Source organism: Leishmania panamensis (assembly GCF_000755165.1).
Source record: "Leishmania panamensis strain MHOM/PA/94/PSC-1 chromosome 22 sequence".
Lineage (NCBI taxonomy): Eukaryota > Euglenozoa > Kinetoplastea > Trypanosomatida > Trypanosomatidae > Leishmania > Leishmania panamensis.
Window position 1 is genome coordinate 138,287 of NC_025868.1, and position 21,616 is coordinate 159,902.

Here is a 21,616-nt window from a genome sequence, read left to right on the forward strand (position 1 = left end):
CACAGAACAACCACGGAAAAGGGAGCTGACACGCGGCTGTGACGGCGATTCCACTTCGCTGCCCAATCGACGTGGGTGGACCCGGATTTCGGCACGTGCCCTGGGGACGCACCCGCACCACTCACAAACACTCAGACCCGACGATACAAGTTCGTCACATCCCTTACCCGCACACAAACTGCCGATAACCGACCCACAGATGAGCAGAACAGACACAGACGCACACCACACGTGCCGGAGATCACATGCGCGGGGAGGATGACAGTGGACGCGCAAGCCAAGAAAAAAAGGTGATGCCACAAACGACCTCTCCAAACCTCCTCACCCCTACGTGACGACTTCGGTATCGGTGCTTGGCTGCAGGTGGACAAGCGGCGAAACGCTCTGGGCCCACTGCCGCAGCTGCGAGACGGTGCTGAGCTCGTCATCAAAGGAGAGACACGCAATGGACGCGATCACCACACGAATATCGCCGAAGCTCGCCAAAGAGCCTCCGGCAGTGACGCTCGCCTTCTCCGACGAGGCCCCTCTAACGGACCCGGTCGGGTCTCCATCGTGCTCCAGTTTCCCCACACAACTTGTGCCACAGGCGCCGCAGTCTGTGCTCATTCGAGGCTCCATATGCTGCTGCAGCACCGGCGGCCGCGTCGAATGCGGCATCGCATCAGCGACAGTGGCGCTGCACAGCGTCGCTGCCCTGACTGGTACTTCCTCACCTGACGACAGACCGTGCCAGTTGGCGACGTACCGTCCTCCGTGCTGGTGAGCCAGCGTCAAAGCTGCTGTAGAGAAACGGGTTTCATCTGCCGAGGCGGCCGTCACGAAAGAGACGACTGCAGTTGTCTTCAGCGGCGGAGAGAGCGGTGTGTGCATGGTGCGGTCCACTGGACATTCCCACATTCCACCCTTCACACCGTCGTCCACGTCCTCGCTCGACTGGCACAGGAGCACCTTGCGCTCCAGGGGATCAAATCGGTAATCAGGGGTCTCGGGGACATCATCTATGCCTGCCGCTGATGCGGCGGTAGTGGGAAAGGCTCCTGAAGCAGCGCAAACTCGGTGGCTGGCATCGGCAATTGCAGTAGAGAGGCCGGACCCCACTGAGACGGCAGACCGCGGCCTCGATGGTGTGGCAATGGACGGAGGCGACACGGCAACACCGGCAGTTACAGTCTCGCCGAGCAAGGTTGGGAATGATGCGCTGAAGTCGGCTGAGCTAATGCGGTCGCCAACGGAGCAGCCTCCGGTGGGTGCACTTCTTCGCCCAGTGAGTCGTGTGCGGCTCGCAACAGAGAGCGGTGGCGGCGAAGAGGCGGCCACCGTGATGGAGTCAGCAAACGAAGCCTCAGTGCTACGGTCGAGGTTCAGCGAAACCTCTGTAATGGCCGCCGCAAGTGTCAAAACCTGCTGCGGGTCCATAGAGCTAACAGAGGGGTGCAAAACGGGGACGCATGCGGTGTCGGTACTAGCACTGGTGCTTAGGCAGGCGCCACAATCACCCTCTCGGGCGGTCGAGGTGCATGTCCACTCTGACCCCGTCCCACCGAGACGACAGGCCGCACTCGGTGGAATGCATCCAAAGGGGCAGGGACAAGTGGCGGCTGTCTCGTCAGCCTTCGATAACACCGAGGCTACGCACGGAGGAAGCTGGTTTCCCATCACCGGCGCGGTCGTCGTCGAGGCTGAGATCCCATCAACATCTCTCACATCGCTACCGCCAGCAGGAATGCAGCTCAGTCGCTGTTGCGCCTCGCGCAGCTCATGCACATGCGTGTCGGCGATAGCGCTCAGCACGTCCTTGAGGGAGAGAAAGTTACATTCCTGCAAAACATCCTTCAGCGAACCGACCTGTGGCTTTGCAGCCGGCGCGGCGGTGGAGGTGGTAAGTGGTGAGGTCGAGGTAGACACGGTCGCTGTCGTAGAGCCGGCCTTGGTGCAGGCGCGGCGCCGGTGCGGGATCGCGATACCCGTTGCTCTGTGCATGCCGAGACCGCCACCGTCTGGCTTCGCGTGCAATCGCTTCACCTTGTCCTCTGGAGCCATCTGGCCCACTTGCTGCGTGTGCACCATTAAATTTTGCATGGATAGAGTGTTTCGCTGCTGCTGCTGCTGCTGGGTTAGCGGGTAGGGAGAAACTACACCGACCCCCATCTCAGGCGGGTCTGGTTCCTCGTGATCGCCAGACTGCAGCGACATCTGCACGAGCAGTGAAGAGAGAGACATGACAGGGTTTCCGTAAAAGTCCAGCGCCCCGAGGCATACATTCTGGCGCGTGTAGGTTACACTCCTTGTGGTGGTCGATGCTGCACCAGACGCGGCGCCAAGCACCCCCGGCGGTCCATGCGCGGCGGGCGTGAGCACTGGCCTGGAGCGCGAAGAGCTGATCGAAGCCAGGGTATCGCAGGATATGGTACGTCGCAGTTCAGGGCCCACACGTGGCAGTGTCTCGGCTTCCCCGTCGTTTGTGCTTGTATTGCAGCTGAATGTGGCAGTGGTACCGCCTCCGTTGGTGCTATGGCAATGTGCCGTTGCGGGGTTTGCCACAGTGACCACTTGCGTTCTCAGCGCTGACAAGGCTCCTGCAGACTCCGGCGAGCACATGAACGACGGTAGACGGCGCCTGTTGCCATGGAGTTCGGTGACCTGCTCGCTAGAAAGAGCACCAGTGGGGACGGTGGACAACTCGCGTTGCTTTGCGTAGCATCGTGATAAGTCACCGCAGCTGCCGCCACTCATGCTAGTGGTGAAGGTGAACGGCATGTCGAACGAGCGGCTGCGCCTCTGCGGCGTACATCGCGTCGCTGCCCCAGTGGCGAGGTCGGTGGGGCTTTCACTGGGAAGCACGGGAGGTGAAGCAACTCCTTGCGCTTCCCCAGCATCGTTTGACCTGAGTGGCACGGCGCAGGGCACTACCGTGGGGAGCACCGCCGTAGGCAACAATGGCTTCGATGAGGAAGCTGTCATGTCGTCATTCAGTAGTGGTACCATTGCTAGGAAGGTTTCCGCCGACGACGCTCGCCGCTCCTGCTCGCTCGCGTGCGACTGTGATAAGCCACAGCACAGAAGCGGCGTCGAGGAGGTGGCCCTGCTCGACGCCGCCTGACTGACTCGCTCCCCGAACTGTGTGGCCTCCTCACGGGGGGTGAGGGAAGAAGCCGAGGGGTGGAGAGTGTGGGGTGATGTGGTGGAGAAGCGAAGCGATAGCCCTCGCATCCTTTCCACCTTGCGCGACTGCACCAATGTGCCATCTGTGGAGGAGCTGTTGTGTGATGTGAGGCGTCGCGGGCCCCCGGTGGCGGTGGCGCAGGGGTGCGACGAGAGCAGGCAGGAGGAAGACTTCCAGACCGGTGCCACAACGTGGCTCTGAATGTCACCAAAGCGGGTCTCTGTCTCCGTGGTGGCACCACAGCTGGACGGCATAGACGACGCGGACTCAGCCATTCGGTGTGTTTTGGCGAGCTCCAGACGACTAGACGTCAGGAGCGTTGCGTTGGCTGTGGCGAATGGTGACGCGCCGTTCGCCGATGAGGCAAGAGAGATCAGCGGGGTAATGGATGCGGTGCACAGTGGCGGAGGCACGGCATGGTGCTCTTGCGGCGGCGCAAGACACCTCTCATTCTGTCTTAGATCCTGAGGTGGCGCAGTGTCTCCACTGGCTAGTGGGCTCACGTCTACTAATGACACCTTGCATTGTATAGAGTCCCGAGTAGAGTCCATGGTTCTGCCAGCGACGTCGACGGTACACAATCACGAAGCAGCGCACGAGGTGGTCTCGCGAATACACACTTGCACACAGAGGAGGAAAACAAACAAAAAAGCTCAATAGAGAGAGAGAGGAGGGGGGAGCCAGACACAAGCCGCGAGCCTAGTAAAGGAGAGTCACCACAAAGTAAGACGAAGAACTGCGGTGTTTTTTTTTAATGATCAAAATGACACAAGACAGAGAAGATGTGGGCTTAAGAGAACGGAGAGACCGTGAGGGATGAAGTGGGAGAGGAGGAGGGAGGGAGGGAGAGGCAGGGTGAGACGTACAGGCACATACACGCGTGCTTGTGTAGAACAGGAGAACTCCCAGAGCAAAGCGAACACCACCTGACTGTGAAATGCTTGAAACGCAGTGACACTACAGCAACACACACCGTCAAGACGTGTAGAGAGAGCGCGCGCACGCGCGAGAGAGATGGAGAAGTGCACGAGGAAGAAGGAGAAGAAATGCCCTGTAGAACAACCAAACGCAGAGGTGCAGTGCATATAACGGGTCACCCTAAGAACACACACACACACACACCACACACGCAATGAAAGCACCAGAGCGAGAATAGGCGGGGCCGCCGACGTGAAGGCACGTGGAGAGACTGAGAGCACCAAAGTGAAGAAAACGAGGAGGCGTGCGGCTCAAGGCGTAAGTGATGGGAAAGAGAGCGAGGGAGCAGAATGATGAGGCAGAGCCTGACGAGGAGCGAAGAAGAAGGGCAGCCACGAAGAAGAAAACAGAAGAGGAACAATAAACAAGCGAAATGAAGACAACAGCAACCCCACAGGAAGGACAAACAGAGAACCGGAAAAAAAAACCGAGCACGAGCTAGCAATCAAGAGAAGAAAGAGTGTGGGAAGAGAGCGACTAGTGGAGGGGGGGATGAGACACACCGAATTATGCTGAACAGAAACATGCAGAAAAGGGGGGAAACCACCGAAGATTTCACTCTTCACCAACTTCGCTTCCGGCAACTTGGAATGGCCTCTATGCGCAACGTGGCACGCTTGAGGTTGCAGGAGAGATGGGTGGAGGAGGAGGAGGCGATCGGAGAGAGAAACACAACGGCACACAACAAGTAATAACAGAACAACAACAACAAAGAAATAAAAAAAAGAGCACGACAAGGCGGGAAAAGGGAATTACTCCCAGCAGATGAGCAACAACATAAAAAATCCCCCAAACCGGAAACAGCTGCGACCGAAAGAGCTTCGAGCGAGCAGAGGGAAAAGAAAAGACGCACCCCACGCGTACACACAGAGAGAGAGGGGGGGAGGGGGAGAGAAGAAATGATGAAGACGAGCAAAATTAATAACAGCAACACCACAGCTAAAGAAATAGACAGCAACGGAAAAAAAAACAGAAAGGGAGAACCAAGCCGGGTGACTTGTGGTGAATCAAAGGAGTGCAAAGAGCGAGTTGCAGGGAGTCTTCAATGCGACACGTCTTCACACACACACACACACACACACACCGAAAGAGCGCAAGAGAAAAAGAGAGAGATAAAGAGGAGAGCCAATCAAGACAAGGACAGGCGATAAAAAATCGACCGCAGCGCACCAAGACAACAAAATGATATATAGGGAGAGAGAAGTGAAAGAGGAGGTGAAGGTGTGGGGAAGTGGTGAAGCTGTTGCTTTGCTATTTTCCTCGTCGCTTCGTGTTCTCAGCTTTGGCACCGACAGTAAGCACTGCTGTAGATGCAGGTACAACAACAATTGAAGGGGCACCCGCCCTTGCGGATGGGGAGAGAACGGGAGAAAGAGCGTACAAATTGAGTGCCGGAATGGAGAACAGAAGACGACGACCTAAGGCAAGAGATGAGCAACGTAATTTGCGGTATTGCGCCCTGTGGAGTGGTGGCGCCAGTTGTGTGTCCGTGTCAGAGTCGTTGATGAGACACACCACCGTGAAACCCAAAAGATTTGAATGTGTATGTGTACGAGATCTTCAGAGTCACTAGTGGGGTATCTTGCACTGTCGTTGGGTGGAAAAAGGACCAGTAGCCGTATGAGTGTGGTAGTCGTCGTGATGCAAGCTCTAGCGTCTAGAGTATCAGCTGAAGAAGAAGGAAGGAAGAAGGGATGGTCTAGACATGTACACCGACGAAGAAGAGCAAACAGTGAGTGTAAAAGGTCATATGAGTCTGACGAGGAGAGAAACGAAAACCCCTAAAACGAGTGACTTTTTCACGGACATATACAGTTGAATATCGGCACACAATCTCGCCTACACAATACCACCACTTCCCCACTCCAATGGGCTGTGCCGCACGGCTCTGAGATGCTTTTTTGGGGGGGAGGGGGGAGGAACAACTGCGTCCAGCAACACGAGAATCGCCAGCCCAACCACCCGCGTACACAATGTGCAAGAAGGGGCGGGAGTGAGTTGCCCCTTTCTGTGCTTACTTGGCTACACGATCAAGACAGAATAAGGAGACGACGATGAATCAGTGGGCAACACAGACAGACAGACACAAGAGAGCACAAGGAAGTCGGCAAGTATGGGAGGTGGAAAGGGAAGAGAGACTGGAGGAGGAGAAGCAAACTAGAGGGGTCACTGAGAGGGGAAAAGGGAGGGAAGAAAGAGGGAGAAGGAAAGGGGGGCGGAATAAAACAGACGGCAAACAGGCAAGCAAAGGAAAAAGGAACACGAAAGAGCCCCAATCCACTGCGGGGAACAGCAAGAAAAAAAGTGCTAGAGAGAGAGAGGAGGGGGGAGAGGTGAAGATAGAGTGGGGGTGCGGTGGGGAGGCAGGGGAAGCAGTGAAAGCCGAAAGCCGGGTTTGCTTGTGGGTGTTGGGTAGGTGAGTAGAAGAAAGTGGTGGGCACGGGGGGGGGGGAGGGAGGGGGGTGTAAAACTATGCGACTTTGTTGTTATTTTGATGCTGCTCCGGGTGGCAGGTTTAACGCAAATGTCGCCTCCAGCGCGAGAGGGAAACGCGAGAGGCAACTCTTCGGGAGTGTGTTTGATGATGAGTGGATTAAGGGGGAAGAGCAGAATTAGGGGGTCGACACTCCCTGGCGTGCTTCGGAGAAGGGCGCGTACGAATTGTCAGGGAAGAAGTGCGGAGGTGGAAAAAGAGGGGGCTGCTGGTTAACCACACGCACTCGGCAGCAGGTTGATATCGGTGTGTGTGGGTGTCTGTGTGTATGCAAGTGTGTGGCGGTGGCGATGGAGGTGGCGGGTGCTCCAGACGTGTAGGCGGTCCCCCTTTCCCTTTGCGCCTGCCAAGAAAAGGGCAGGAGCTGGAGGAAGGGAGGGCGGGAGAGGAAAAGGGGGTTAGGATTAGGGTGCAATTATCAGACTGAGGAGGAGTGTCGGACTAGGGCGGAGGGAGAAAGAAAGCGAGTTCGGTGTAAGCAAAAGGGAAAGAGAGCAGAAGACCCCCCTCCGCCAAGAGCACGAGTACCCCAATAAAAGAGAGGACAGTTTGCAGGGCCTGCCGCTGGAGTGCGAGACTCGGAAACGACTAACAGAAAAGGGCATGCACCCACAATGCGTGACAACGAAAGGCACAGGGGTGGCAGCCGGAGGGAACTTGGATGAGTGTAGCGAGTACGCGCCTACTTCTTGATGAACAACGCCTCTGCTTCCAAGCGGAAAAAAAAGCGGATGTGTGTAGAGGGGGGAGGGGCAAGGGGAGAGGCGTGACTACCGGTTTTACAAGCCCTGGTGGTATTTGCGCAGTGTGAGTTTCTTGGAGAGGGGTGGGGACCTCGGATACAGCAATGATGGCGACGTGCACCACGTGCGCGGGTTGGTTATGCGTAGGGGAGGGGCAACGGTCCCCAGATGATGGGAGGTAGAAGAAAACGAGAATAACGCGGAAAGGGATAGAAAGGGGGGAAGTGTGTATGCGTGCATGTGTGTTCCACTGGGTAATGGCGAAAGGTGTCAGGGGGCGCAACCGTACAACCAGCAGTAAGCAGTTGGGGGGAGCCAGGACACAAGAGCAGACCTGCTCACCAATGTGGGGTACACTGTAGAGTCTCACCCGTGCGCCGCCGTCGCCATCGCACCCCCCCCCCGTCCTCTCTATGCACGTGCCGCTTTTATCGATCGCGTTCGACATCTGGTGTGTTCGTGGCTGTGCCCCACGCCATGTAATTCACCCGATCGCGGGGGTGGGGGGAGGGGGGTGCGGTCTCATACAGTCCACAATCCCACTGGGCATCGCAAACAAATAAACAAGAAAGGAGCACTACGGTGGCGGAGGGCTGCAGTTTGGCACGGACGCGCATCACAACGCAACCTGTACCGGCAGCAGGCATGGTGGTGCTCTTAGCGGTCCCTGCGTGTCTGTGAGTAAGAATCGCACTGAGACCACTATGAGTACGTGCCAGGGAAGCGAGAAACTAGGGGGAAGGGGTGGGAATGACGGGGAAGTCGCCCACAACGTCATCCGCTCTAGAGCCTCAGCGACAGAAACACGCGGAGGAAAAGGAGAAGCAGAAAAGCCAAATAACAACGAAAAAAATAGAGTGAAGGACTCAACAGGGAAATGACTCGAGAGACGCAGAGGGGGAGAGGGAGAGAGCGCGCAGCATACCGCTCATCCCCACCACCACTGTTTGCACACATACGTGACTGAGTGCAGCTATCCACATCGAGTTAGCGCTAGGTAAGGAAAAGAGCGTTGAGAGATGCAAGACACCAACAGCAACAACAGCAGAGAACGAGAACGTGAAGCGTGTGCGTGTATGTAGGTGGACGAGCCCGTCACTCAGCACCAGCGTCGACACCTGCGCCCAGAACGACCAATAGAACAAGAGCTCAAAGAAAGAGTCAATAGAGATGGTGCACGTAGACATTGAGGGAAGGATCAGATGATGTTGTACATGAGAGGAAGAAGGTCAGGGGTAGAGTGTTGAAGGGAGGGCACAAGAAACAACGGGTGCGGGCGACACACATGCACGCACACACAAGCACCGAAACAGAAAGAGGTATCGCTCTGCCATCGCCCAGAAACAAACTGTGACTGTCGATACCTCAGGCAGAAGCGGACGTGGGTGCAGCGCAGTTGGCCTCAAAGGGATGAAAAAAAAAACGGTAAGTCGCTCGTGAAGGAGGAATTATGGACTTCCCTTCCCGCCCCTCCGTCCGTCTCTACTTCGTCTCTCCAGCCACAAAGAGCCTCCTTCCCCTGCCTTTCAGGTTCACGCCAACACCAACACCGATACACCTGCGAAGGCACATGCATCCCTCTCCCTTCCACACGTGCGCAGGTGATGAGGCCAAGTCTCAGACATGCATCGTACGCCGTAGCTCTTGATGACCGCGCCTGTATCGTCGCTGGCGTTGCCCTCCTCCTTTTTTCCGCACCACCCCCTGCCGCGCCGCCAAGGATACGGCGACAATTGCATGTTGGTGTGAGCTCTGCTCCCGCAGGAAGAGGCTGTCAGCGTTGAAGAGCTAGAGATCGTCCATAGGCTTGCCTTGGTGGATGTGGAGGTGATTGGTCGAAAGGAAAGTAACGGTGTACACTAATCTGGCGACAAGGTGGCATCAGCCACATTCGCGATGAACGAAAGAGCCAGCATATCGTCATCCGCAAGGGTACCACAGGCGCGCTCGTGCAGCCACACCTGAAAGGCATCCAAGGACCACAGTGAGTGCAACGCAGGCACCGCCTGATCCCCTAAGTGTGTATCTCCGAGAGATGCGATGTACTGAGCACCAAGTTTTGTGAAAAGCCGCACAAGAGGAGTGAGGAAAAGGTGCGAGAGCCGCGGATGTTGATGAATGCAGGTTAGTGAGCGCCACAGCTCTCTGTGGCCTACGGCGGCGTCACACGAGATGCCAAGACAGTCCCCACCCTGGTCCTCTTTCTTCTGGTTTTCGACAGATCTGCTAAGTGCGTTAACGCGCTCCAGCTGAGCAACGAGATGGCTTAGTCGTTGCCGTTCTTCTGCGCTCTCGCGCCTTGCCTCTTCTGTCCTGACCTGCGTCGCGGCGGCGTCTAGCTCCACCTGCAGCCTTGCATATCGCGCCTTCTGTGCGGCAAACGTGACGGCCGCCAGGTGCTCGCTCAACTCCCGCTCCGTTGACTTTGCGTGGGTCAGCTCCTGGAGACGTGAGCGCGACGCAGTCTCGAGGCGGCTTAGCTCTGTCATGAAACTCTGCAGCCCCTCCGACGCGGCATCCTTTGCCGACGGGCACACGCCAGAAGAAGCAGAGTTCATGCTCGCATCAGTGCTCAGCACAAGGCGCGGCCATGCACAGGTAGTGGGTTGGGTGATGCACTGGGTAAAGAAGCGTGCGTGCGCATACGGCTCTGTGTCTCTCGTACTCCCGAGGAAGGCCTGCACGGTTGGGAGGCTCAACAGGGAAAGGGAGAGCTGCAAACGACGGAAATCACAGCAACAGACAACAACAAAAGGCAGAGCAGCGGTGCATGCGAAACGGAATAGCAGCAGTCTGGGGATGTCAAGAGAAAACACGGCAAATAGGGCGGACTCTTCCCGCAGGCTTCGGTGAGTCTATGCGACTGCAGGGAGGAGAGGGAAGCAGGGAGAAGAGGGAGGCGATGGCGGTGGTACGAGTAGTAGTCAGACGAAGAGAGAGCGACTTACAAAGAACGTCCATGTCAGACGACAGCATAGCAGCCCCCTCGTCGCGCGAGAGCTGTGAAAGGGAGAAAAAATAGAGTCGAAGAACAGCAGTTGGCAGCGTTTCTACGCACAGGGTGCACCTCTCTACAGTTCCCTGCCTTGAACAAATCGCCTGTGCTTGTCCCACTTTGGAAGGGGTCTTTTCTTCGACATTCTTTTCCTTGTCTCCCTCAGTGTATTGAGAGCTGGGCACACACATACACACGAGAAGGAATGCACCATCGCCATGTCACGGCAATCCCCATCGGTGCGAGCGTGCTCGTTTATGTGTAGATGCACCTTCAGCGGAATACATCACGTCCCACACGTAGCGGTCAGACACTTGGCTCGGCAACAAAGTAACAAGCGACAGAGCAGGCGTCAGTGCGCCAAGGGAATCGGATGGACAGTGCTGGACGCGAGAGAGGACAGGCAAGAATCCCCACTGTGTGCGTCCTCCCAGACGTTGTACAAGCCTCCGTCCACCGCCGAGCTCTACATCAGAGAGTTCCAAACTGGGAAAAAAAAAGTGAAGTGATGGCGGTGGCAGTGACAAGAACGAAGAGGGAGTGGGGGGGAGGTGGAGGCTAGGAACTGGAGGAAGGACAAGAAGAGAGGCACAAAGCGACAGAGCAGACAACCGCGCCATGATTCCTCAGCAGAGCGCAAAACTAAAAAGGAAAGGGGGTAAATGGGCCCACGGACTCCCAGCTTTCACCAGTGAATGAGCACGGGTGGTTCACTGCTCATTCGGACCACGACACGGCCTCAGGGACGATTACAGGCGCAGTCCTGGCAGAAACTCAGCAGTGGCACTGTAGTGCCCCATCATCATCGCGTTCCGTACGCGCTGCTTGCCAACCTCCGTAATCCCTAGCCCAGGCACTTGCCACTGCCGCGACGCCCGGGTGACGGGGGGTAGAGAAGCCCCGCGACGGTCGAGGCGGAGGGAGGCGGTAGTGACACGCGTGTCCTCGCAGCTGGTCACTGCAGCCGCCCAGCGCTTGCCCAGCTGCCGCGTACGCTGTGTCATGTATGGACAATCCGCAGCGCACTGAAACGGACACCGCTCCTGGGCCATCAAGTCGATCTTGTTCAATTCGGTGACACCCTCCTTGACGTCTGCCCTGACCCCTTTCCGGAGCCCGAAGGCGGCCTCGGCAGGGGCCGATCGGCAAGGAAGAGAGATAAAGTACGGAATCCCCATCGCCTCCACCGCACGTGCCTCCTCACGGTGCAGGAAGGCGCGCCGCACGTGCTCGGCATGCATCAGTCGAAAAAATGCTTCTCGCTGCAACAGTGGCTGAGCTTCAGCACGGTGCAACTGCGCCAGTGACCTGCGCACCGACAGCGCCGCCAGCTCAAGAGATTTGCGAGCCTTCTTCTCCTCAGTGACAGTGTCATTCAGTGTATCCCGCAAAATCTGCAACTGCCACTGCTGAGCCTGCTGCGCCTCAGCCTGAGCATGCGTGTTTCGTGAGGCTTGCAGAACGGCGCAGGACGCGGCAATATCAAGGCATACACCGTGGTGGAGGATCATATCGGCGAAGAGCTCCGCCGCTTCCTTTAGAAGGAGCGTTCGTTGTCGCGTCTCCTGCGCTTGGACTTGTCGCACACGCCTGGCGAGGTGCTCCGCGCTCCTGCGCAACGCTTCCTCTTGCGGCGACGAAACGCCACGGCTACTATCAGGAATGTCGCTAACTGAAATATCCGCGAGACTGCCGGCATGAGACGTGTCCAAGGTGTGTCTCACAGCTGGGTCACGGCCATTATCACTACCGTTTCCTTTCCCTAACGGAAGCGCCACGCGAAGACATGGCAAGCTGTGCTGCGGCTGCCACTGCTGATATAAAACTTTCGGGTCACTTCTTCGCGTCGGGACAGGGGACGCCAAGGAGAGCGCGGGTGGTGCCTTGGAGTACTCTCTGCGACGCATCACTGCTGCTCCGCCTTCTGCTGCCCGATCACGCTTGCGCTTCCTAGGAAACGGAACTGCGTAAAGAAGCAGCGACAGCAGTAGAAGCGGTAGAAAGGGGAGTTCAGTGTTATCGAGCAGGGCACGTGTGGTTTCGTGCTCTGCCTCGCTACATTCGCTCGCTGTAGAGCGGTGAAAGAGACGATGAATAGAAGCACAGGATATACATGGCACGGGAACGGCGGCCGTCAGCAACGAGTTGCAGACATAAAAAAAACTGGAGATGAAGAACGGGAGGGTTCGAGGGAGCCATCAGTGAAGGGGTAAAGGGGAAGCGATGGTGAAGACACCACAGGCAAGGAAATCAAAGGCAGCGGAGAGGAAACGGTAGAGTGACAGTGGGTGGGGTGGGGGACAGCGATTCTGGTGGGCAGAGTCATGTAACCGGCCAGGCTCCCTCTTCGCTAAGCAGGGCGTGCGAGCAGCTGCATCGTGTACCTTTCCTTCTGTTGTCTGCACTGCGTATCGTGATAGGGAGGGCGCTAACAATCGACCCTCTCTCCCTCCTGCATGCGTGGGCACGGTTGCGTACCTCTTCTAACGTTAGTGCACACCTGCCTTCACTTCCTGGTGGATTACAGACGCAGACAGGTACCCGTCAAGAACGCCCTTCACATAGCGCACAAGAGTTTCACAAACGCCTCCAGAGTAAGGTGGGCATCCGCCCCAGTGCTGGTGGGGGGGGCGGTGGTCGGATCAACGGTGGTTGCCTTCGCAGCCAGGAGGCGGTGCAGTGCGTGTCCCTCTCCTACACTCAGCCGTTGCGCTTGAACGTTCCACGCGATACGCTCGAGATGTACGGCATCAATCGGAAGCGTATCGGGCTCCAACTCACCTGGTGAGGCGGCAGCACGGCAAAAGCTACGATAGATGGCTTCGATGGAGCCATACAGGAAAGCGGCCCCCGCATCACTCGTAAGGGAGCGGTGGTGCAGTGAAGGCACTGCGCTGGTGCTGCTCTCAGTGGCAGAGCTTGTGAGAGTGAGGGGTGCCGTGTTCGGTGTGGGCCCTTTGCGACCCGCAAACGGCCTCGTCGATGCGTTCCCTACACCGTCCCGGCTGCAGTGCGTTAATGCCACTTTCGGCTCTCTCTCACCGCCACACAAGACGTCAATGATGGCGTGTACCTCACTTAGTGTGGGACCTGCGTACATCGAGTCCTGGTGACGGTGGCTTTGCTTTGCCGAAGCAGAGCCTGTTGAGAGCGACGCGCGAGGTGGCCATGGGCGCCCCGTCACGCTCTCATACGCTGTCTTCACTTGTGAAACGGACAGATGGGTTGCGGTGGTGCCAGAGTCCTGCTCCGACACGGACGACGGTGCCGGAAATAAGCTCAGGAGGAGTGGCCGGAGCTGTGCGATAGCAATGTACCCTTTTCCTTTGACATCCCACGAACCAAAGAGCTCGTTGGCCTGTTGTTTTTTGGCTGCCAGTAGCGCACACAGAAAGGACTGGGAGTCTTTCATGAGAATCGAACGGGTCTCTCCGTCGCGGTAGTGGTCAAACTGCATGAGAGGACGTCTCGCCTTCTATCTGGTGCGCTCCGCACGCCTGCGCCGACGCCCCTCCCCGCGCGCGCGTGGTTTAGCTGTGGTTGTGTGTTTAGAGCCTCCTGGCCTCTCCCCGACGCGCAGTTGCGCGTGACCGCGACAGACTAAAAATGAAAAACAAGAGGATAACAGCGGTGGTAAAAGGAGAGGAGGGGGGAGGCAAAGGATGATACTGAGGGCGGGAGCGATAGAAAGGGGGGGTGCACAGCAGCGCAGAAGGCCAAGGAGGGGGGAAAGTATCCACAATACGAGGGTTGCCATCGCTAGCAGAAGACGCATGAAAAGGGTTTGCACGTGCGGGATTCCGCTACACCATTGAGGACCACTCGCCTTTTCCGCTTTTCGATCCTGTGTTGGTGCGTACACCGACACGCCCACCTAACAGCCACCAACCACCTACGCGCCATCGCGTCCAGGGGCATGCGGCAGCCAGTGCTCCTTTCCCCGCTCAACGAGCGCTGGCGCAGAACAATAACAAGAGCAGAGGTACGCGTGCATCTCAGCTGTGCTGTTCGCCTCTGCTCTTCTAGTCTCTCTCTTTAAAGGTAAAATGAGGAAAAGGCCAACACGGCACCGCCTCTGAAGGATCGACGCATGCGTCGCTCTGCTTTGTTATTTGGAAGATGCACTGCGGCAGCTGGTCACGGATGTACAGAAACACCCACGGCACACGCATCAGAGTGCCAAAGTGCCCGTGAAAACCCCCAACCTAACACGGGCGCACGGACGCCCAACACGTGTAAAGAAAGAGATATGCGTGCAGGGGCACATCTTCACCTCTCTTCACACACTTCTCTGCCATCCGGCACAGCCATGCCGCTTCCGTAGGTGGAAGCCCGTCGCCGTACGCCTGCCTTGCGTGCAGCCATGCAACGTTCCCCCCCCCCCCACCACACCCACCCACCCACTCAAGTGAAAAAGAGAGACAAAAATGCGAGTTCAGGAATGACGCACCACCCCAACAGCGACAGAGAAAGCCAATAGCGTAGTCCCTCGCCATTAGCGCGCGCACGTCAGTTGTCTTGCCTTCTTATTATTGTCTTCGGCTTGGTACTCGCTTGCGAATCCCTCGAACGGATCGTCGCACGTTCCTCATGCAGCTTTCGCTACGCCCGTTCGTGACTCGCCGTCCAAAGGTACGCCACCCACGAGGAAAGCAGCGTGAGCTCTTCGGCTGTCAGCAGCGTCTCACACACGCGGTACAGCGTCTCAGTGTCCTGAAGCTTGACGCATGCCACTATCACCTGACCCAGAGCTGTCTGGCGCAAGTTTGCATCCGTCTCCAGCTCGCTAACACTGTTCGCAAGGATGCTCCGCAGGCATGACTCACCGTCGTGGGCACGGCAGCGCCGCAGCACCTGTACCAGCAAGTCCTCGCTGGTCGGCTGCATCGTGTGACTGGCTATCACGGCCGCCTGCACCCACGCCGCAACACAGTCTCGCTTCTCCAAGAGCCGCTGCACCGCCGCCTGTGCGCCGAGGGTGACAGCGTTGTAGTCAGGTCCGAGGAACTCTTGCTGCCCTGCCACAATTGACTCGGAGAGCTCCACATCGTTGATGCGGCTCGATGGAGCTGCCCCTGTCGCCACCCATGCAAGGCGTGCCATGGCATTGCACCGGCTGCGGTGTTTGAGCTGGTCCTCCCCGTACGGGATGTAGGGTGGACTGGCCTGCCCCTCAGCGGTGAGGGCATCATAACGACCTGGATCGGCGAGCCACAGCAAGTGCGGTGCCTGTGCTTCTAGGAAGCTGTTCCGCCGAGCACGTGCGTCGGGACAACCAGGCAGCACGGCAGGCAGGCTGAGCAGCTCCCACTCGCGGCGCTGCTCCCAGAGTGTTTGAAGCGCGGCGTCGAGGACAAGGGAGTTCTGCTGGCAGTAGGACTGAAGTCGCTCGTACTGCTCCGGGCAACTGGCGGGGTCGTCGATTGGCGTGGAGAGCGCAAAGGTCATGAGGATCGGCATTGCATCGAAGCGCAGTGCCAACGTCTCGCACACGCGCAGAACGCGAAGACCAACTTCGACGCAGCCGCGAGATGCAGCGGGGGCACCGTACGGGTAGCCAACCGGACCATTGAGAAATGGCTCGCGGAGGAGGGTGTTCGTCACAACTGAAGAGACAAAACGGCTGTCGTGGTGAGGGTTGTTGGTCAGGAAGAAGTACAGCAGGTAGGTGACCACGTCGAGCATGTCGCACCTTTGAAGTGCGAGCGAGGACAATGTGGCGGCGCTCGCCAAACGAGCTGCGGCGTCGACGGCATTGGCGTTACTGTCGGTACCGGCGTTAATGTTGCTCGACGCTACATCGCAGACGTCTGCCAGAGTGTTCGAAAGGTGCACACACGCCTGTGAGAAGCACAAGGCGATACCGCGCACGGGGTCGCTGGAGCCGGTCCACATGCACGACAAGACGCCTTTTGGAATTTCGTACACGCTCCTCGTCTCCTCACGCGATTCCATAATCGACTGCGCAACCACCACATAGATGCACCCCGCCGCGTAGCACTCCGCAAACTTTTCTTCCAGAGGCAGCGAGACGGTCTGCCGCACCTCGGACAGGTACACCCCAACGAAGCAGAGCAGCCGAGCGAGGTTCGACGGGTCTGCAAAGCACACCTCAGCGGCTGTCAACCCTTGCACACTGCCTTCAAGACCGGTAGAGGCACCACCCAGTGCCGCCTTCTGCTCTGCCCGAATGGCATCCGCCACGGCAACAATGGCGCGTCGCATAATCTGCTGGCAGCGCTCAATCTGCTCCGTGCTTTTCACCAGTCGCGACGCCGCCTGCGCGCCAGACGCGTCGTTACTGCCGTCCTGAGTGGCGTCATGACGATAGGGCCGGCGTGGTAACAAGTAGGCGCCGTCGCAGCCGCCACTCGGCGCTACTCCGAGCATGTCGCTCAAAGGAGGGAGAACTCGGTGCGTCACACTATCTGGATCGGAGCTCAAAGACTGCTGCGCCTGCAACCCCACATTCTGCATGCTGCGCAGCGCACACAACGATACGAGCGCCTCTTGCACCGACATCATCTGCGCAATGGTGGCTTGCGAGAGCTGCTTGCGTACTTCCTCGTGCCGAAGGACAGCCATGAGAAAACAGCGATGCGCCTGCTGCTGGCACGTGAGCTGGCGCGTGACGCGCTGTACAATGTTCTTATCCTCAGTGTTTAGATTTCGGCGTGCCCAGTTGCCGGTGCCAACGCCGCTGCTGTTGCCTCTATTGCCACTGCCCTGCCACCGAGGGTAATGCGAGTCCGACGAGGAAGAGAGCGACTCGCTCGCGTAAAGCACCGCACTGTCCAGAGAAAGCGTCGGGTCAGTGCGAACAGCATCCAGGATGCTCTTCAGCTCCGACTCGCCAGAGTCATCGCCGTCGTGCAGACGTCTGGGGCCGTCACTACTGGCCACGGGCACCATGCGGGCCGCCAGGGCATCTCTCACGGTAAGGTGTGGACCGCGAGCATCGAGGGTGACGAGACTACCGTCTTCTCGCAACAGCGAGACCACAGCCTGCTCAAGGTGGGCAAAGCAGATGGTGTCCTCGCTGGAGCACGGCTGTCGAACCCCCACCTGGTTGTTCACACGCAACACATACGCCCCAATGCTAATGAGAACCACGCAGTGGGTGTCGCCAGAAAAAAGCTTAACGTGGTGGGACGGCAGGCGAGCGGCGGAGCTGACGACGTCTGCGACGGCGTTCAGCACTACATAGTTCACAACCTTTCCGAGAGAGGCATCTAGCGTCACGAGCCACAGCGCTGGCAGCGGGTGCGCCGAGCTGCTGCGGACGTAGTAAAGCACGCACACCTTGTGCTGGCTCTCCGTGCAGGCAACGACGCGGCCGCTGCGGCCCAGCGATGAGGGAAGCGATGTGGCCCACTTAATTGAAATGCGCGGCCGCGGTGCTGTCCCTGCCACCAGTGGCGGCACCGGGCTGAAGTCCAACAGAAACACCTCACCCAAAGCGCTAATCGCCACCACCTGATCAGGGTAGTGGTAACGTAGTTGCACATGCGTAAAGGCAAGGGGGCTATCACCACGCTGGCCGCGGTCGACAGCCGAAAGTGGCCACACAGAAGATACACTTGCTGCGCCACCAGGGCCTGTCCAGCCGCCCTGACGATCGCTGCTCGTACCATTACCGCTGGCGACCAAGGACTTGAGTGAATGCCACAGCCAACTGGACACGTTTGCGGAAGCGCTGGGGCGCCCTGTCTGTGCGTCTTCGTTCAACAACTGCTGCTGCCCCTCTTCCTCGGCGGTGTATGGGGGCGGCATGGCCGGGCACCCTTCGGCGTCACCACTGTTCTTGTGCTGGAGCAAGTTGTCGCGCCCCCCGCGCACCCAGCGAAAGGACGCCGGGTCGCGCCGGTCAAACCTCATTGTCGTGTGGGTGCCATCGTATTTGAGATCCACAACAAGCACCCCGGCCGTTGTCCCCAGCACTGTCACAATCACCGCTTCCGCATTGACCCAGCGCCGCGCGCAGACAAAACTTGAAGCCATCAACGCAGCGTCGTCCTCGTCGATCATTTGCACCTCAATGCTGTGGTCCAGACTAGCTATGGCGCCGCGCTCGCTGCAAAAGGCGAGGGACTCCTCCTCCCCACCCATCTCGCTCACAAACATCGGCAGTCCCTCCGTGGCAGCTGCAAAGTACGGTATCTCTGCAAGCCGTGGCGCCGCCGTCCGCCACCCTGGCCGGCTTACGTTCCACAGGCGCAGAAGTTTCGTATTTTCGTCAACCATCCAGCACAGGTGCGCGCCAGCACCAGAGAGAAAGCTCGAGACGGGTATCGTGCGTCCATTGGCGGCGTCGAAGACCACTGCCCCATCGAGAGAAGTCGGTGATGCCTCCGTGAGTCCGCTGTCTGCCTCGGTCACGCGCTTGTAGACGTAGGGCGCTGCTGCACTGCTCGTCACGGTCAGCCGCTGCGTCCGTGCCACCTTTGCTGGTGGCGCAAAGAACATCTCTGGATCGCAGAAGAAGACAGGAAGAGGAGCAGCCGAAATGCAGAGCAGGTAAAGGAGAAGAAGAAAAAACACAACTGTGAAGTCTGTCACACACCCGAGTGTGCAAGTGTGGAAAGGCGCGCACAAGGGAGGGTGAGTGGGGGAGAGATGTGGAAGAGGAAGGGGCGATGATCGTAAGGAGGGAGGGCAGGGCATGAAAAGAAAATCTACGCGGCATCGAGCGGCGGTGACGTGTAGAGAACAAAAGGAGAGGCACGCAGCGGGGAAAGAGAAGTCAGGGGGGAGAAAACATTACCTGCTGGCCGATGCGCGAGACTGCTCGACGCGCGCATGGCTGAGGAGGGAGAAAGGGAGGGGCTGGCCGGCTAACTTTCTTGCGCGCCTGTTCTCCCCGTCCCCCCCCCTCTCTGGGAGTTTCTCGCCGCTGTAAAATTAGAGCGAGTGGGTCCGCGTAGATGAGCAACACGGTGAAATGGATGAAGGGGCGGCGTACGCTGCGATCATCGATGACAGAAAACGTGCTGTTCTGTAACGCACCCCCCAGTCCTCCACAAACATGAAGGTAACACACACACACACGTATACACTCACTCATTTATCGAGTTCACAAGCGCAGCTCGAGCCCCTCCTCTCCATCTCTAGAGGAACCATGGCGGAGCGATCTGTCTTGGACCTCCATCGGCACAACAAAATACGCACAGGAAAGTAAAACGAGAGACATCACTCTCTACGTAAAGCTGCGCCGAACAACGGCGCGCCTGTGGTACCAGCGGGGAAGCGACACTAACGCGTGTGTGGAGGCACCTACACATGCGTGGACAAAGGTCCTTACGAGAAGTTCTCATTCTCGTCTGAACGCATATCCTTCAGCATACGCACCAGCGGTAGCGTCCAGCGCTCCTCCAGGCTTCGACTCAGTAGCACTTCCTGTAGTCTCGGCGCGTCCTCTGTCGGGTTGAACGCGTCCACATTATCCCACTCGAGTGGGCAGCACAGGTAGGACGTGCCGGGATGCACGCAAAATGGCAGCTTCAGCAGGTGGTCACGGCGTGTACTAACGTGCTCGTCCAGGCGTGGATACAAGAGAAGAAGCTGCACGGCATGCAGGATATCAGTGGCCTCCTGCTCCGAGCCGAGAGCACGCAGGTAAACTGACCAGTCGAGAACGCTACCTTGCTGGAAGTGAAGGTGCTGCTGGAACCGGTTCAAGGCATCGCGGCGGCCAAGCTTCAGCACCGCCAAGGTAGCGTCATGGACGATACAGGCCGCCTTGGTGTGATGCTGAATGTTGTTGGGGTTGTCGCTTGAGGACGTCACGAAGAGCCCAGTGAAGGCGCGGTCAATCTGCGTGCGCAGAACGTGGCGGATGGTTGGGTGGACGAGGCGGTGGTTTGCAAGATCGGCTACGATGGTGCTGCGGAGTGTCTTGGGCGCCACGACAGCCAAGTACCCCACCAAGGCCGTTCGCTCGTCGTTGGTCATTAGCCTGGCCCGCCTGTCGCACACCCACAGGTGAATACCACGTCGACCCGAGAAGACGGGCAGTACGTACTTGAAGCCAAAGTCGTCCCGCAGAACGGTGTGGAGCACATGTGCCGCGCACGACATCCACGCCCAGCAGTAGGCACAGACACTCTTGCCGGTGCAGCACGACCGCACGTTGTCATAGTCTGACATGTCGATATCAAACACGAGCTCCCGCTCCACTGGGAAAACGTTGGCGAGGCCCTGCTTCTGGTTGGGGCGAATGTTGTACACGGCGCCAACGTCGATCTTCTCTGGGAAGCAGCGCAACAGCTCGGCGCGCAGCTCCTCGGCACTTCGGTAGCTCCGGAAACGAGTGAAAATGTCGCCGATGAGGGTGAAGCAGAACTCGCGGCGGGCAAGGTAGCCCTCCGCTGCAGCAGCCCCCTTCCCATCCAGCCACTCCTTATCATCCTCAGCGCCAGAAGCATCTGTCGCAGCAGCACCTGGGTCGGCCTTGACGCACAGTGTCCGGCCCACTCCCTCTCCTCTGTCGTCTCCAGACACCGCCGACCGCTCGACTTTGACAGCCAGGATGGGGGTGCCCGGGATAAGAGGTGGCTGGTTAAGCCGGTATGACAGCCATTGGGTGACTAGTTCAACGGGGTAGACGTGCGCATAAAACTCGCGCAGCGAGTTTTCGTTGATGGCCTGCATCACGGCAACCCAAACCCACGCTTGTACAAGCACAGATCCAAGACTACACACGCGGAGAGAGAAGCGCAAGAGCAAGAGCAGTTAAATGGGAGTGATGGTGCTGGCGATGTCTGTGATGACGAGATACCCTCTTGGGCAACGTGATTTTGCCTATGTAGTCGCTTCTCTCTCTCTCTCGCCCTGCCGATTATGTGCGTTTTTCTCTACGGTGGTTTTGCGAGTCAGCGAGACGCAGTGCGACTTGGTAAGGAAACAAACGAAACGAAAGACAGACTGCTCACCGCTGAAGGCATTTGTGGCGCTGTTCGTGTATTGGCTCGTCTCGGCGCACCCACTATGTCTGTGCCTTGCTTCTCTTCGATTGCTCTCTCTCTCTCGCTGCGCTGCCTTCTCCGTTTCGACTTGGCTACTCTGGACTGCCAACCTGAGGCCCTACCCCCTTTTCTCTTCTGCACGCGCGCAGCTCGCCGCGTACCAGTGTAACACACCCAAAGACCATCCACCATACGCATGCGCGAACATAGTCAAGTCCATGTGGCAGCAGAAGAAGTGCAGAGAAAGGGATCGAGAGAAGTTGTGTAGAGAGTCAT

General features: G+C 58.0%; 6 protein-coding genes across 6 annotated transcripts; all 6 read right to left on the minus strand.

The window, feature by feature from the left end:
- Window positions 1–327: 327 nt before the first annotated feature.
- Window positions 328–3,717, minus strand: LPMP_220330 (hypothetical protein; the record flags this gene model as incomplete). Its single annotated transcript, XM_010700732.1, has 1 exon — window positions 328–3,717. The coding sequence occupies one exon, from the start codon at window positions 3,715–3,717 to the stop codon at window positions 328–330; it is 3,390 nt and encodes a 1,129-aa protein (XP_010699034.1).
- Window positions 3,718–9,240: 5,523 nt separating this feature from the next.
- Window positions 9,241–9,939, minus strand: LPMP_220340 (hypothetical protein; the record flags this gene model as incomplete). The annotated part of the gene is made up of 1 exon (XM_010700733.1): window positions 9,241–9,939. One exon carries the CDS (start codon window positions 9,937–9,939, stop codon window positions 9,241–9,243), a length of 699 nt encoding a protein of 232 aa, XP_010699035.1.
- A 1,186-nt stretch (window positions 9,940–11,125) lies between these two features.
- LPMP_220350 (hypothetical protein) lies at window positions 11,126–12,283 on the minus strand (the record flags this gene model as incomplete). The annotated part of the gene is made up of 1 exon (XM_010700734.1): window positions 11,126–12,283. The coding sequence occupies one exon, from the start codon at window positions 12,281–12,283 to the stop codon at window positions 11,126–11,128; it is 1,158 nt and encodes a 385-aa protein (XP_010699036.1).
- A 650-nt stretch (window positions 12,284–12,933) lies between these two features.
- LPMP_220360 (hypothetical protein) lies at window positions 12,934–13,833 on the minus strand (the record flags this gene model as incomplete). Its single annotated transcript, XM_010700735.1, has 1 exon — window positions 12,934–13,833. The coding sequence occupies one exon, from the start codon at window positions 13,831–13,833 to the stop codon at window positions 12,934–12,936; it is 900 nt and encodes a 299-aa protein (XP_010699037.1).
- Window positions 13,834–14,978: 1,145 nt separating this feature from the next.
- LPMP_220370 (hypothetical protein) lies at window positions 14,979–19,040 on the minus strand (the record flags this gene model as incomplete). Its single annotated transcript, XM_010700736.1, has 1 exon — window positions 14,979–19,040. The coding sequence occupies one exon, from the start codon at window positions 19,038–19,040 to the stop codon at window positions 14,979–14,981; it is 4,062 nt and encodes a 1,353-aa protein (XP_010699038.1).
- A 633-nt stretch (window positions 19,041–19,673) lies between these two features.
- LPMP_220380 (DNA primase small subunit, putative) lies at window positions 19,674–21,026 on the minus strand (the record flags this gene model as incomplete). The annotated part of the gene is made up of 1 exon (XM_010700737.1): window positions 19,674–21,026. One exon carries the CDS (start codon window positions 21,024–21,026, stop codon window positions 19,674–19,676), a length of 1,353 nt encoding a protein of 450 aa, XP_010699039.1.
- Between the last annotated feature and the right edge of the window lie 590 nt (window positions 21,027–21,616).